This window comes from Mercenaria mercenaria, chromosome 11 (genome assembly GCF_021730395.1).
Source record: "Mercenaria mercenaria strain notata chromosome 11, MADL_Memer_1, whole genome shotgun sequence".
Classification (NCBI taxonomy): Eukaryota; Metazoa; Mollusca; class Bivalvia; order Venerida; family Veneridae; genus Mercenaria; species Mercenaria mercenaria.
In genome coordinates this window covers 42,136,064-42,151,467 of record NC_069371.1, presented here as the reverse complement: position 1 = coordinate 42,151,467, position 15,404 = coordinate 42,136,064, and the positions used below count along the sequence as shown (strand labels likewise).

At 34.9% G+C, this 15,404-nt stretch overlaps 1 protein-coding gene across 1 annotated transcript; it reads right to left on the bottom strand.

Moving 5' to 3' along the window:
* Positions 1–7,731: 7,731 nt before the first annotated feature.
* On the bottom strand, positions 7,732–10,360 carry LOC123532603 (uncharacterized). Its single transcript, XM_045314068.2, has 2 exons — positions 9,980–10,360; positions 7,732–9,091 (listed from the first exon to the last, which is right to left on the bottom strand). Exons 1-2 carry the CDS (start codon positions 10,200–10,202, stop codon positions 8,457–8,459), a joined length of 858 nt encoding a protein of 285 aa, XP_045170003.2. The 5' UTR covers positions 10,203–10,360; the 3' UTR covers positions 7,732–8,456.
* Between the last annotated feature and the right edge of the window lie 5,044 nt (positions 10,361–15,404).

The following is a 15,404-nucleotide window of genomic DNA, read 5'->3' as shown; positions in this document are numbered from 1 at the left end:
AAGACACTTTTGATAGCAAGAATTTTGTCGTAGAACTGTTAGGAAAATTCTCCAAAAATGTCAAATGTCGTGCCAGCCCTTGACAATTGATAAAATTATCACAGAACTTTCAAGAGTCCTCAGAATGCCAGACGATGGCAAATGTTTCATCACACAGTCAAGATACCTATAATGAAAAGTTCCCTTCTCACAAACAGGGCTAAAATGATTGACATATGAAGGTAACAATCCAAACTATGGACTATGGAAAGGTTATTGTTTAAAACTCTATTATTGTTCAATAAAGTTTTGAGGTCCTATGGAAACTATTAATCCTAACGTTGAGTTCAATCAAACTAAAACATATCTATCGGGAAGGAAACGTAGGAATTCTAATCATTGCACTTGATTAAGGTAGGAATTCTAATCATTGCACTTAATTAAGTGCGAATGTTTAAAGTCAATGTGGAGTTCAACGCAATACGAATGGTGGACCAGCAAATTGGTACAGTGTTCATGTGTAGCAGAGTCATAAAGCACTAATAAACAGCTACAGCACTTTTGGAATATGATGATATTCGTATATTTTGATGGTATAGCATATACCAGACAAATTTATTCAACAAGAAAATAATCTGTTGAAATAAAGTGGGTGGAGTAATATATATTTTATTATTTCACATTATCTAATTGTTTATATACTTCTATATTGTTATTACATTGACAACAAATATTCAAGGATGGAAAACCAAAGATAATGATTTGAAGTTTTGCTGTGTAACATAAATAAATAATGAATTACGCAAAGTTATATTTTCAAATTTGGCCGCCATTTTGATGACGTCATAGATCGGTCCAGTCGCGGAACTCTGACTGGGGACATGTCTTTTTGTGACATTCAGACATGGTCTAACAGTTTGGTATATGTCGCCATTAATCTTTATTTCGATCGCACGGGATCCCCGTTCTGAATACACTATGGGCTGTGTTATTCTCCTGGTGTATATTTCGCCCTTTTTTACTTTTCTCGAGTACTTCCTGTAAATGATATCTTCTCATTTCAATATAGAATTATCTCTTCCTCTATGAAAACGAAAAAAAAAAATGTAGATCATTACTGAATCTTAAGCACTTCACATTTATGTTTTCAACAAAACTAGTCTTGGAATTGAGCTTTGTTATCTATTTAATTAATCTAATCAGCTTTTAAAAACCAGATTTACGAATTCTTTATATTCGAAGGAGCTGAGACACGCAGCGATGTATTCTGTGAGATAATTGATATTCTCGGCATTCTATGACAACGTAAAAGTATTAGAAACTATATTAAGCCGATCACGTTTCGGCTTAAAGTGCAATCATTAACAAACTTGTTGTACACCAGTTGTTACAAATCAAGTCGATGCCATCCAAAAGAATTGGCAATTGAAAACATCTCAACTGACAAGACCCTAATTAAGTAAAAGCAAGCTTAATGAAGAGGCGAGATATTTGTTAAAACTTATAATCAATTTATTTCCTTATTGCGTTGCACTTTCAGGGCGTTAGTTGAAAACAAATTAACTGAATGAAATGTATGGAAAAGAAGTTGATATGAAAAACAATATATAACAGTAAAAATATCCAAGAAGAACTTTTCAATGTTTGAATTTATAGAATGCAACAAAGCAAGGTAATAGTAGATTCAGTTGGAGAAAAATGCAACAACAGTCACGACCTCAAAGATGGATTTAAAAGAAGATTGAAATAAACTCCAAATAGACTAGAAATATTAACAACACTGAGTCCATGTACGGCGCGTAAAGCCTGAACGTCATTTAGGTTATCACGAGAATCGCAACCGGTTGTCGGATGTTGGTAATAAGTTTGACCCATGATAGCCCAATGTTTATCCAGACTTGCCAGAGCCAAGAACAACAACTAATTCTGTTTTAACAGATAAATTCCTCATAATTATGATGATTGTAATTTATTGTTTTATCTCTTAAAATACCGACAACTGCAACATCTATTCCTTTTTATACACACATTTGGCGTGTGTAAACATAACTAACTCTCACCGGTGCTGGTTCGAGCCTCACTTACTCGGGGCTTGGAATTCTCCTTATGACGAAGCCATCCGGCAGGCATACGGAAGGTCGTTGGTGCTACCCGGCAGTCCGCTCCTGACGAAATAATGCATGGACGAGCACCTGGGGTCTTACTCTATCATCTAAGCTGGAACGCAGCCATATGACCTATAATTGTGTCGGGGCGGCGGTATACCCAACAAGAAAAATAAAAAAGAATAAACATTACCAAATCGTATCAGTTATATTCTATTCTTACGCTTTAAAGCATCATTAATTGCTCAACGTATATCGTAACAAACTGAAAAAATAATACATTAAAAAGTTATATTAGATCAGCGCTCAAATAAAATAAAAACGATGGATCAATGTGAAATACGTTGCTATTGCTATAGGGTGGACAACTGTAATAAAATGACTTGCTATGATAAATTAGTAATTAAGTCAGTAAGATCTCACTAAGTTAAACTTAACCTATTCTGCACGCATATGTGATACATCAAAGAAGGCGTTCATCTAGAGCTCTTTCCTCACTCTGAGTGGGTTAAAGTCTTGATTTCCATCCATTAATTTCAAAAGAGAAATATTGTTCACAGAAAAAAAACTAATGACATAGAAAATTTAAAACCCGATTTCGTTGACATATATTTTGCATATTTTTACAAAAGTTATTAAAATGATAACAATCATAAGAAAGTCAGGAACTTGTGAAATATCATCAATACTAATCGAAAATATAAAGATAAAAACGTCGCTAGAATTGATAAATGTGCAGATGATGCACTTAGACAATCGCTTACGATATATAACAATAAATAGCATTTATGTCGTCTGGTAGGACAATTTCGATAGAGCTGCCACTCGCACATTAATTTGTTAACAAGCTAACGCAGACAAATGTAATGAACAGTCAAACGAAAACGACATATGTTCACCTAACGGTAAATTAAATGAATAATACTTGAATTAATTCTTTCACGCTGATTTAGGTACTAAATTATTTATAGGGATGGATGTCTGTCTCTCAAAAAGTAAGGTAGTTGCCTTAATGTTCCAAATTATAAAATGAAAATATCTCTTTGGATGTCGAGTAAAGAGGAAAGAAGCAAAGCAATAGCCTGAGGCGTTCATTTACATGTACTATGTACTATAATACAAATTGTTATGCTTTATCAGTTACATTGCAAAACAATTGTTGAAACATATAAAAAGTCCATAAAATGAAGTTTAAAACCTAAATCTGAAAGGTAACAGGAGTTTTGTTTCTACGCCTTTGCCTTTAGGTAACTTTAACATGTACTGAAGTAAAAATGAAATGCATTACTATTTCTTTCATATGAAATTTACGACTTTTAAACAGTCATCATGAAGATTGAGTAAAACTGGATATAATTTTACCTAAACATTTGGTATTATCATCTAACTGTATAAAAGAAAATTGTATTTTTTAAAAATAAATGGCGAATTTCTTTATAAATCAAATAAAATAGAGGAAAGTGGAAACTTCACAGGTCGCTCAACACGACAAAAACGAAAATGTTGCAGGCTCGGTTTGATTGAGCCTGTTCATGGACGGTAGTGGAAATGCATGCTACTGTCCACGCCCTCTAGCCCCGGGTTGAGCAGAACTCAACATTTACACATGCTAAAAGTACAAAAAGCAATTTAGAGCCATCCCAGATGTATTCAAACAGCGATGAACATGGAACCTTCAATGATACACGTGTTGAGGCGTGTAATTCCATGAAGAGCGGCGTTTGGTCCCCAGATAAAATAATGGGTTTGCCCCAAACGAGAAAACAATGGGCAGAACTAAACAAACTGGAATTTAGGAAGGGGATCTGAGGTTATGGAGCCTGCGTATCACAGGAACTGTCAAAAGACAAAATTAAAGAGCAGGCACCATATCCAAGGGGTGATTATACAATACCTAAGGCTATGAAAGCGGGAGTATTGTAACCACCCAGACCGAAATGGTCATGTTGAGAAACTAAACAGTACCAAAAACACGACATAAAAGTCGTGCTGAACGATCTGAGAAGATCGAAATATAACAGCCCTGATTGAATGTACGGGGAGACTTTTTACGGGCGCCACACGGCACAAACAACGCTGCTGTGATAATAAAATAGAGGAAAGTGGAAACTTCACAGGTCGCTCAACACGACAAAAACGAAAATGTTGCAGACTCGGTTTGATTGAGCCTGTTCATGGACGGTAGTGGATATGCATGCTACCGTCCACGCCCTCTAGCCCCGGGTTGAGTAGAACTCAACATTTACACATGCTAAAAGTACAAAAAGCAATTTAGAGACATCCGCAGATGTATTCAAACAGCGATGATCATGGAACCTTCAATAATACACGTGTTGAGGCGTGTAATTCCATGAAGAGCGGCGTTTGGCCCCAAGATAAAACACAGTGTTTCGTATTTGGCAGTTCTGGCCAGAGAAGCATTTAAAATTCGTAAGAATGAAGGGATGAAAACAGGAATCGTAGAAAAAGGTTTGTCAATAACATTAAACGTCAGAAAAGGTGCAGGTGATCGTTGGGAAAGAAGAGAAATCTAATCAGTCTCTTATGAAAGAAACATACCAAAACTGTAAAATTGACTCCAAGATATAGAAAAACCATGAAACTTTATATCAAGTTTAATAACAAGTCAAACTTCCAATAGAAGACTATTGTTTCTTTTTTTTTTTTCATTGACTTTTCATATAACATACCAAATTGAAATTGACTCCAAGATATAGAAAAATCATCAAACATTATATCAAGTTTAATAACCAGTCAAACTTAGTATCGACATCACTTCAAATTCCAATAGAAATCTAGTGTTTCTTTTAATTTTCATTGACTATTTATGTAAAGGTGCTAATATATGAATTCAAAAAGGCCATGTATTCTTAAAAAAAAAACAGATAATTAAAAGGGTACGTTTAGGACAATATAGTTATTTAACGAATGACGTAATTCATTTTAAATGTGGATATACTTATGTCAAATTATTTAGTTTGATGTTAACTTTAATCATAGGTCATTCACCTGTTCATTTATTTGCATCTTCTAATAATAGTTTGAGCGTAAATAACTGGGGATTAACCATCTCTTTGGGTTTAAATTGACATCTGTAATTTAATAAAATAAGCACCTGATTTTCTAAAAAATAATTTTACATACTTCAGTTGAGGCTTTAAACTCTAAACCAACCAAATACATTGAATATGATTTTTTCCCAATCATTTGCTTTTTTATTGCTTCATGATATATTTTATACATGACGTAAGCAGATTTCAGTCAGTCTGACAATCTGTATTCATACTTACTCTATATGTTAATACTCGTCCACTCCTAAATTATTAAATTCTACTTACACTATTTTGTTTCCTTGCGTGCGTTATAATAGATCTGTCAGTCATCTGCGAGAATATTGTGCAGATGTGAATGTTTTACTCCAGTCTGTGTTTTCATATGTTTTGCATCGACATTTAAGCTAATTTGCATTCAGTGATTTGCCATTTATTCGTGCAAAACACATATATTTATAAACGTTCTTCCTTCTCCATACATATGGTGAGCATATGCATTGACAACAATTACAACAAGAGATCGTAGAACACAAAATGTCCCCTTGATGCATTCAGTAACTACACAAGGAACAGAAATTATTTTGGTCACTGTGCACTGGACGTTTGACGTACTGACCTCAAATCAATAATTATGGGTCATTTACCAACCATAAGTGACCTGCGTATCAAATGTGGTCTTAGATCAAAGCATTCTCTAGTCATTTGGCAAAACAAAAGTCCTACTATTCTAGGACAATGAGACCTTGACCTTTGCACGCGTGACCTCAAAATCAACAGGGGTCATCTGCTGGTGATGGTCAACCTCCTATTTAGTTTCTTGATCTTAGGTCAAAGCGTTCTCTAGGTATCGTCCGGAAATAATTTAACTGTTCCGGGTCACTGTTACTTGACCTTTGACTTACTGATCTAAAAGTCAATAGGGGTCATATGCTTGTCATTATCAATCTTCCTATTTAGTTTTGTGAGCAAAACATGAAATTGGCAGAAGCTGTAGCGACAGTAGCGGTAGCACAAATCGTGAAATGGGCAGTAGCAATAGCAGCAATAGCAGTATCAAAATCATGAAATGGGCAGTAGCAGAAGCAGCAGTAGCAGTAGAAAAAACTTGAAATGGACAGTGTCAGTTGCAGTAGCGAAAATGTGAAGTGGGCTGTAGCAGCAGTAGCTGTAGTACAAACTTTATTAATATGAAACTGGCAGTATCAGTAGCAGCAGTGTGGCAAAAACGTGAAACAGGCAATAGCAGTAAGCAGAAAATGTAACATTTGCAGTAACAGTAGCAAGAAATACGTGAAATTCGTAAAAGCGGTAGCAGTAGTAGCAAGTAGCAGCAGCAAATACGTAAAGTTCGTAGTAAAGGTAACAACAGTGACAATAGCAAACATGAAATTTGCAGTAGAAGTAGCAGTTGCAAAAAAAGTGAAACAGGCAGTACTAGTAGCAAAACTGTGTAATGGGCAGTAGCAGTAAAAGTAGCAAAAACGTGAAACTGCAATAGCAGTAAAGTTCAATGTTAGGATTACCATAGTTACAAAATATATACCTTAAAGTTACTCGTCATTCCAATCGCTTAAATCCGGTATATACCAGAGTCTGTAATATATATCAGGCAAGATCTGTTTATAGCCACAGTCGCTGCTGCTACTACCAATTTTACGTTTCTGCTACTACTGCCACTGCTACTGCCAATTTCACGTTTTTTCCTACTGCTACTTCGTCTGCAAATTTCATGCTTTTGCTACTGCTTTTGCCACTATTGTTACTGTCCATTTCATGTTTTTGCTACTACTGCTACTGCCATTTTCATGTTTTTACTACAGTTATTGCTGCTATTGCTACTGTCCATTTCATGTTTTTGCTACTGCTACTGCTGTAACTGCTACTGCCAATGTCACGTTTTTGATACTGCTACTGCTGCTACTGCTACTGCCCATTTCATGTTTTACTACTGCTACTACTGTTGCTGTTACTGCTACTGCCCATTTCATGTTTTTGCTCCTACTGCTGCTACCAACTTCATTTTTGATTTGCGTTGTAATAAAATTCACCATGCCAGCGGGTAAATATTTTATCTATCTCATCTTACAAGTTAAATGTAGAGAAAGTGTGCAGTTGACAGACAAACAAACAGTTTAACTTCCCTGTTGAAAGTTCCAAGGCAGTATCGCTTTTGTCAAGGAGATATCTGTACCTTTATATTTTTTGTATAATTTATCCTCTATTCCCTCCTTATACACACATCTATATTTATCACATTCTGATCAAGCAGATTATCAGATACATATAAAATTCTGTAAAAATGTACGGTTTGTATTTCACAAGTATATACCAACTGAATGGAAACAAACTCCGTATAAAACAAACTCCGTATTGTACTAAGCTGAAATGTAATCCCGTATCATGCATGTGTTCGGATTACTGATTTGGTTCTTTAAGTACTTCATACAGAAAAAACACTACAGAAGTTACAGTGGGTCTGTTGTGCGTAGTGTTGCCCTGGTAAATATATTCTTATACTTTTACAATTATTTCATTAACATTTCTTATGATTATTTTAAATCACTCATGTTGATATATATTTCACAGACAATCACTTTGCAGTCAGTAAAATGTAATTTTGACTTTATTTCTGAACGGATATTTCATAAAAAGCAACATTCTGAAATAAACAACTTTTCGAAATTATAATCTTGAAATTGGAAATTATATTTTTGACCATACATTCGACATTATAAAAGGCCATCCTACTACCCTACTCGGATACCTTCGAATATTATGTATAGTTTGATCGTGCAAAATGAAGCAGCAAAAATGATCCCTGTTACGAATCAAGCAGATCAAACAGTTAGTAATATTTTTTATCATATAGAAGGCAATATGTACGAAACGTAAAGTTTGATCAGATTTCGGATTGTACAAACTTAATTAAGATAGGCATCCACACTGCTAACGTTCTTTGAAATGAAAATATTAGACTAGATGGATCCTGTGTAGATGGAAAAAGGGCTTGATGCTTCCTATACAGTCATATTGTACCAACAGTAACATGTATGGGTGCTTTTTCTTTAAAAACGCATTCTACACGAAATAGAAGAAATATGATAGAGCAAATGTTGCTGACCGAGGTGCAATCTTTTACTTCAACCAATGTTTTCGTTGAGCAGCCAAACCTTTGTATAAATATGTTCACTTTGCAAATTTATCCTCGTAAAAGTCACATTATAGTAGAAAAGAAATGTCTCCCGAATGACATTTTGTTGCCATTTACGTCTTATTTTCAGATCAGTTCGTTTCGAAAACGCACATCAATACAGTTTTGTTATTTGGAGCACACAGCACACGTAAGCTCTCGTCCGTTCACGTAAGGTGGACATTTCAATGATCCACAACGAGCCTCAACAAAATAGAAAAGCTTTCCATCGGCATCAGATACTCCTCCAGCTATAATCTCTGGGTTGACATCAAGGCAAACATATCTGGTGGATGCATGATGAGAGTCGTGTCCGCTGGTCAGATACCCGCTATATTCCAACGTCCAACCGTCAAAACAGATGTTTCGACCTGGTACAAACAGAACACTTGGCCTCTTTGTCCTACACACACTGCATGGCACGTCGTGGTTAAGCATAGTCCTGCCAAAGAACTTATCCATATTTCTACCATGGAGTTCATACTCTGCTCCATAGACAGTTCCAGCCACCTGCTCTGAATCTTCATAAATACCCCATACTGGTTCCTCGGGAAAACACAAATAATTGCTTGCGGCACCTTTCTTGCTATAATGTCCACCTGCGGCATACCCCTTGTACACCATTTCTGTTCCATTCTTAGGGCATTCTGTTCTTCCCCAGCGGATATACGTATTTCCTATTCCATCAAACGACCTTTCTACTTCTATCTGCTTCAGTCTGTTTTCAACTCGCTCTACTGTTGCATGCCTTCGAAGACTATCTTCTGTAATATACAATACAGTTCTGAAGAAATCAGCATAGACGCGATGTTTCACGTTGATAGTATATGCATTTATTTATAATGAATGAGTTTTTTATGTTTGACATGACGTTTACTAAAACGTTTTTAAAATGCTACTACTAGTGTGATTATACTGTGAATAATATTTCTACCAATAAACAAAACTTTTGAAACAGCTACTGTATTAGCCTAGATGTTTAATGACTTTATTAAAGGGTAAACTCTCTAGAATTCTGTCAACATTTTCAAATTTTATGAAGTGTTTTATACGTCTGGAACCCCAAATGCTAGATGACTGACTCTCGTGCTGTAAACGACAACTAGCGATGCATGCATTGAATATATGTTTCTTATGTTAAATTGAATGAAATTCAAATACTTAGTTATTGCTCTTTATTCCTTAGAGTGTGTTTCTTGGTTCAATAAATGTTATAATAAAACAAAGCGTTACACAACAAATGATAGGCTTAACCGGAATTTTATTGTTGTTTGAAACCTTGTACTGTTTACGGACATTAATTTCCCTCGCTTTATCTGAATACACTACTATCATGACTATAAGAGCGAGTGCTACAAAGGGTATTTATATTATACGGTAGCAATAAAAAATAAAATAATATGTATCTTGCTCCCGGATAGCTCTTTTGGTGGTAACTCTGCAGAGCCTCGTCAACGCGAAAACAGTAACCCCGCGCAGGATATTCCACTAATGAAAGATTATTAAAATCTAAGTCAATAAGGGGAAATCATAGCCAATGCTTTGATCTGAATAGTTTTCTTAAAATGTATTTGTCACATTCTGCATACGATAGTTTAAACAATTCCAAAAGAAGCAATATTTGTAAATTCAGAATTTAAAATGACTTTTACCTTTCAGTTTGTCCTGTATATTATTTGTGTCCTCCATTAATTCCTTCATTTTGTTTTGTTCCGTTTCCAACATGACAATTTTATGTAACATTTTATATTCGTAGTCGAATCTAGATGTACATATTGGTTCTTCCATTTGTTTGCCCATTGCAAGTATATGTCGATTTAAAGAAATGACTAAATACAGTACTGTCCAGGGTAACATATTAAACGTAGCCACCATGTTTTTCTTTTTGTACGATCTCACTTCAATAACACATTAAGTTCCAAGCGACGAAAATGCAGGATTTCAATGAACTTACTGTTTCATCCACATAATCCATCACTGTGATTTTTTTCACTAATTGTGACTTTATTTTGCAAGATCAAGATATGAACTATATACCCCAAGGGCTGCTTCGTTGCAAAGCGGTTAAGGTTGCTGACGTTGTAGCTTCATGTGAGGAAACCCTCCAGCTGGTCTTACAGAAGGTCGGTAGTTCTACCAAGGTGCAAGCCCGTGATGAAATAATGCACGGAGGGTCATTCGAGGTCTTCAACCACCATCAAAAGCTGGAAAGTGGCCAAATGTCCCGATGTTCCGTTTAACCCAACAAAATAACAAACAAACAGTGGTATGATTTAATAATTATTTAAAAGAATGTCAATTTAACGGCAAAAACAAAATTAATGTAATTTTCCCATTGTGAAAATCGGGTAAAATTGAAATATCGAAATATTACAAACTTTGCGCACAAAACAATTCCGTTCATACTAGCTATTACAAAATATATGTATAACAATCCGTCATAAAATAAAGCAAAATATTAAATTTTAACATTTTTGGTGTCCAAAATTGCCGAAATTTACATTAAAAAGTAAGCGACTCCAATCGTTTTTGATGATAAATTCAAAATTAATCTATATTTTGAAAGTTTTAAAAATTCTTATTTTTAAACACAAATGAAGGAAACACCTTGTTACAGAAAAGGCAGATCATACAATAGGTAAGAACTGCAACGCAAATTACTGCTGGCTAGAAAGTTCTTGTTACACGCTTCATTTAAGGTACGGCTACGTGAAAGTATCCCGGTATCTTTTATCTTTCACTTATCATATCTAATAGTGAATTATAATGAAAAGAATGATTAACGTACGCATAACAGTGAAACAAATACTGTTAAGGTGGGTCGAAACCTTATTCATCAAATATGACATTCCTTCCGATTTTGATGAAACTTGGTCCAACTATACCGCTATAGTTCCTTTTTTTGTTTTTCAGTCGTCTTGGCAACAATAAATAATATGTGATGACGTCACGAACGTCGCAACGTAGGGCGCCAAAATGCCCAAAATCCGCCGTAATAGGTCTTATAAAATATCTAATCAAGATTTAAAATAAGCGAAACTTCACAATATCATACTTTATCTAATTCACACATGGACTAGTGTGTTTTTAAGTGGTATCGCACCACATTACGACGGACATTTATAATTTTATTGAGCAACCCATTTCCTTCTGATATAAAATTTTGACCAAAAATCGGCAAATATACGCAAAAATGACATCTTTAAAAAACTACAAGCCCATTAAAAGTCTGATTTTCAGCACAAGCGATCAATTTGAAAATGAAATGTCAAATAAAAAAGGGAACTTTACGTTTTCAGTTTTTCACAATATTGTGTTAAAGACAAACTGTCCTTCCGATTTTTGGACGTAAAACGCAACGTTTTATCGACGTTGCTTATTGTTTGCATCGTTGCGCGTTATATCTTTGGTCCATTTCAACTGTATTCATGAGCCAACAACTTTGATAAATTAATATGCCTCAGTCTTTCTAATATTGACGCACTACGAGCTATCTGGGTTTCACGCAAGGACATTTTCCTTCCTTTTTAACTACAAGTCACTACTTAACTGACCGCGATACACGGAACGTAATTTTGACATCACCGATCTAACAAATATGAGCTTTCCTTTTATTTATGTTCATTTAATATTTTTTTTTTTGTCTCGTTCCCGCTGAACTTGCAGTCAGCGTCCTTAATCCCGCCCTTCATTCGCACGTGTATTCTGTCTGGCACGTTGCGCGTATGAGTATCTTAGTAATGGCTGTTTCGCATACGCACCAAAAACTGAACCGGAGAAAAAGAAATAGAATGTAGCTAAATGACACCGAGGCAGGCCGAAACGAAAACATGCGTGAATTAAGTTGTTTTTTTTTTTGCATGTAAATCACTTTTCCCTAATATTAGTCGAATTTTACATGCTGCACGACTATTTAAAACAGGCGTACAGATTCATCGTGCAATTCCACACAAAATCATATGTTGATAAATCAATGCTACCGATTTCATTATCCAATGCCGACGGAATTGTTATATCGTCATCATCCATATTAAGGACATATCTGCCTCAGGTATTTTGATATAATTGTGAAGCACTAGCCGATTCGGAAATCTTTTTTCCACAGCAAAATGTGTAAATCTCTAAGAAAACCAACAGTATAATATTCCCAGCAGTCATTCTCGTCTACAATTATGTGAAGTCACTAATGTTGCATACAATTATATCTAATACAGAGTTACGCAATATTTTCTCTTCTAATACGTGGCTTAACATGTATTTGAACTATATTTTTCAGTTAAATCGCTTATGCATCACTGAAAAGTTAAACTGTAAAAAATCGCGAACATCAGTTTCTTTAAAATACCTGCATGTTTATCTGATTTGCAATATGAACTTATCTTCTGTTAGTTTCCAGTCATATTTTGCCCCCCTCCCCCACCCAGATTAATGTAAATAATAGACAGACCTATCATAAATAAGTGCATTTTTGCAGTTAGAAGTATTAATGACAAAGACACCATCGTAAAAAGAAAACTTTTTAAAAACCTATATTACGCTTCAAAGTAAAACAAAAATGTGACATGCGAAATATTTCACATCTTTTCCTAAAAATAACCAGTCTTACATTATTTCCATTATAGGTTAAACAGTATGTAGACAAAAATGACAAGATTCTTTCACGTTTAGCCATTTAAAGGCACTGGCCTCCAGATTTTCGCTTAAAGTTTAGTCATGTTTTGACCATTAGAACACGATTTTTTGTTTCTAATCTGTCTTAAACTACCAAATCAAGAGAGTAGTTTTAAAACCTTAAGAAACATAGCAATAATTTTTGATATCTATGTTTTTTCTTTTTTGTTGTCCTAAAATCTAGAGGTCAATGCGTTTAAAAGAAGTTTACTAAAACATATACTGCGTGAAATCATTAAAAGAAGTTGAAGCTAAAGTTCCTTATTTAACGTGGGTAGTCGACGAAAGTCCCCACCTGGGATGGGGATTATTTCCAGCCGAGCCCACGGCAGGTGTCATATTTACCTCCCCAGCATCCAGTCTAGGCCGATACTGCTGGAAACAGTACCAATTTAAGCATATCACCCAGCACTGAAAACTAGTCAGGATATCAGCCGCAACCGGGAATCGAACCCGGACCGCTGGCGTTATAGTCCAACCTGCTAACCACTGCGCCACTGACTCTATTATTTGATGAACGGATGACTGATGACATTCACAGGCTCTTATGATTTTTTTTTATTCGAGTATTTAATATTATATTCATGGTTTCAAAAATAAGAAAGGATGTTAACGTTTAAACACTAACAGGTATGTAATGGCAATTGTTTCACTTGTTCTGGTGACTCACTTCTTGAAGTGCTGGGTTGGAAGCTGTAAACGAACATGCTTTACGGGTGAACTTATAATAAATCAGATGGGTGGCCTAGGGTTTAGACATTTTTCCATTCTAACGGCAAATTTTCAAAGCGGAATGAAGCAGTTTGATGACTCTTAGACGTTTTGAGATGTAGAAAGGAAAAACGGTAAATTCCAAAGACTCTTTTTGCATGTTTCGATTTTTGTACATTTAGTAATTGTAGGTGGTGGGAGTTAGTAGAAAATTCATCATTATAGGTAGTGGGGGTGGAGGAAAATCATAAATCATGGGAAGTGGGGTTGGAGGATAATAAAAAAGTATGGGTGGTGTTTTTTTCTTCTTTTTTTTTTTCAAAAAGTGCCTTCCGACCCTCCCATACAATTAAATCTGGAGCTGTCCTTATAACATTCACATACTTTTATCAACTATGCACGATATGATATCAAAGTTTACAATTAATTACCCTTAGTTATATTTGCTTATTATGTGATCTCCTCGAAGAACGAACACATGTATAGATATCAAATTGCTATGGCGCGCTTTACGTACATGTCATCTAACGTCAAAACGTTGAGTTGTACGTCCAAAAATCGGAAGGACAGTTTGTCTTCAACAAAGTATTGCGAAAAACTGAAAACGTAAAGTTCCCTTTTTTATTTGACATTTCATTTGCAAATTGATCACTTGTGCCGAAATTTTGACTTTTAATGGGCCTGTAGATTTTAAAAGATGTAATTTTCGCGTATATTTGCCAATTTTTTTGTCAAAATTTTATATCAGAAGGAACATGGTTTGCTTTATCAAATGATAAATGTTCGTTGTAATATGGTGCGATACCACTTCCACACACGCTAGTCCTAATATAAATTAAATAAAGTGTAAAACTGTACAGTTTCGCTGATTTTAAATCATAATTAGGCATTTTAGAGGACTCAAAACGGCAGAATTTCGACATTTTGGCGCCCTTAGTTGTGACGTTCGTGACGTCATCACTGATAATGCATTGTTGCCAAGACGACGGAAAAATAGTTTAGAACCATAGTGCTACAGTTGGACCAAGTTTCATCAAAATCGGAGGGAATGCCATACTTGACGAATAAGGTATCGACCTACCTTAAGGTGCCAGATGCAAGTAATATTTCAGCGATATCACCTTTCATTCTCCGAAAATGCTAAAACTATTACGAATTTCAAAATTATGCATTAATTGTTTTACCAAGGCTTCCTACTTTACAAGAAATGTTCAAAGAATTATTAATTTGAAATTAATGACAATGCAAGCACCAGTCTTTGAAATTATGCGATTTTGCTTGAAATCAGATAACGAAGAGAACAGATTAATATGAAATCCATGTTATCAGAATAAGGAAATATTATGTTTAACTATAGTCGAAAATCTTTACCATCACCAATGATGTTCGTAACGTGATGCTGTGACAGTTTTTATGGAACAGTAGAAATTATGAAATTAGGTACAAAGAGCTTAAGTCAAATCAATCTCCTAAAGTGGTTGATTAATTTAATTAGAAATACATTCAAACTCCAAAGAATAATTATGTTAACGTTTACATACAATTTCTTAACTTTTAACATAATACTCAGTTTATGTAACTTAGCAAATGTAGCAGTTTTTATCAAGTTTAAGTGATGGAAAATAATTTGTTTTACTTCGGTAGCCGACAGTGATAAAGTAAAATGTGGGATAAAATGTTTGTATTGATAACTAA

Bases quoted from the DNA above. Each gene is read 5' to 3' on its own strand.
- LOC123532603 (XM_045314068.2), bottom strand. From the start codon at position 10,202: ATGGTGGCTACGTTTAATATGTTACCCTGGACAGTACTGTATTTAGTC. The intron at 9,092-9,979 runs GTAAAAGTCATT...TGTATATTACAG, and splicing joins TATACAGGACAAACTGAAAG to AAGATAGTCTTCGAAGGCAT.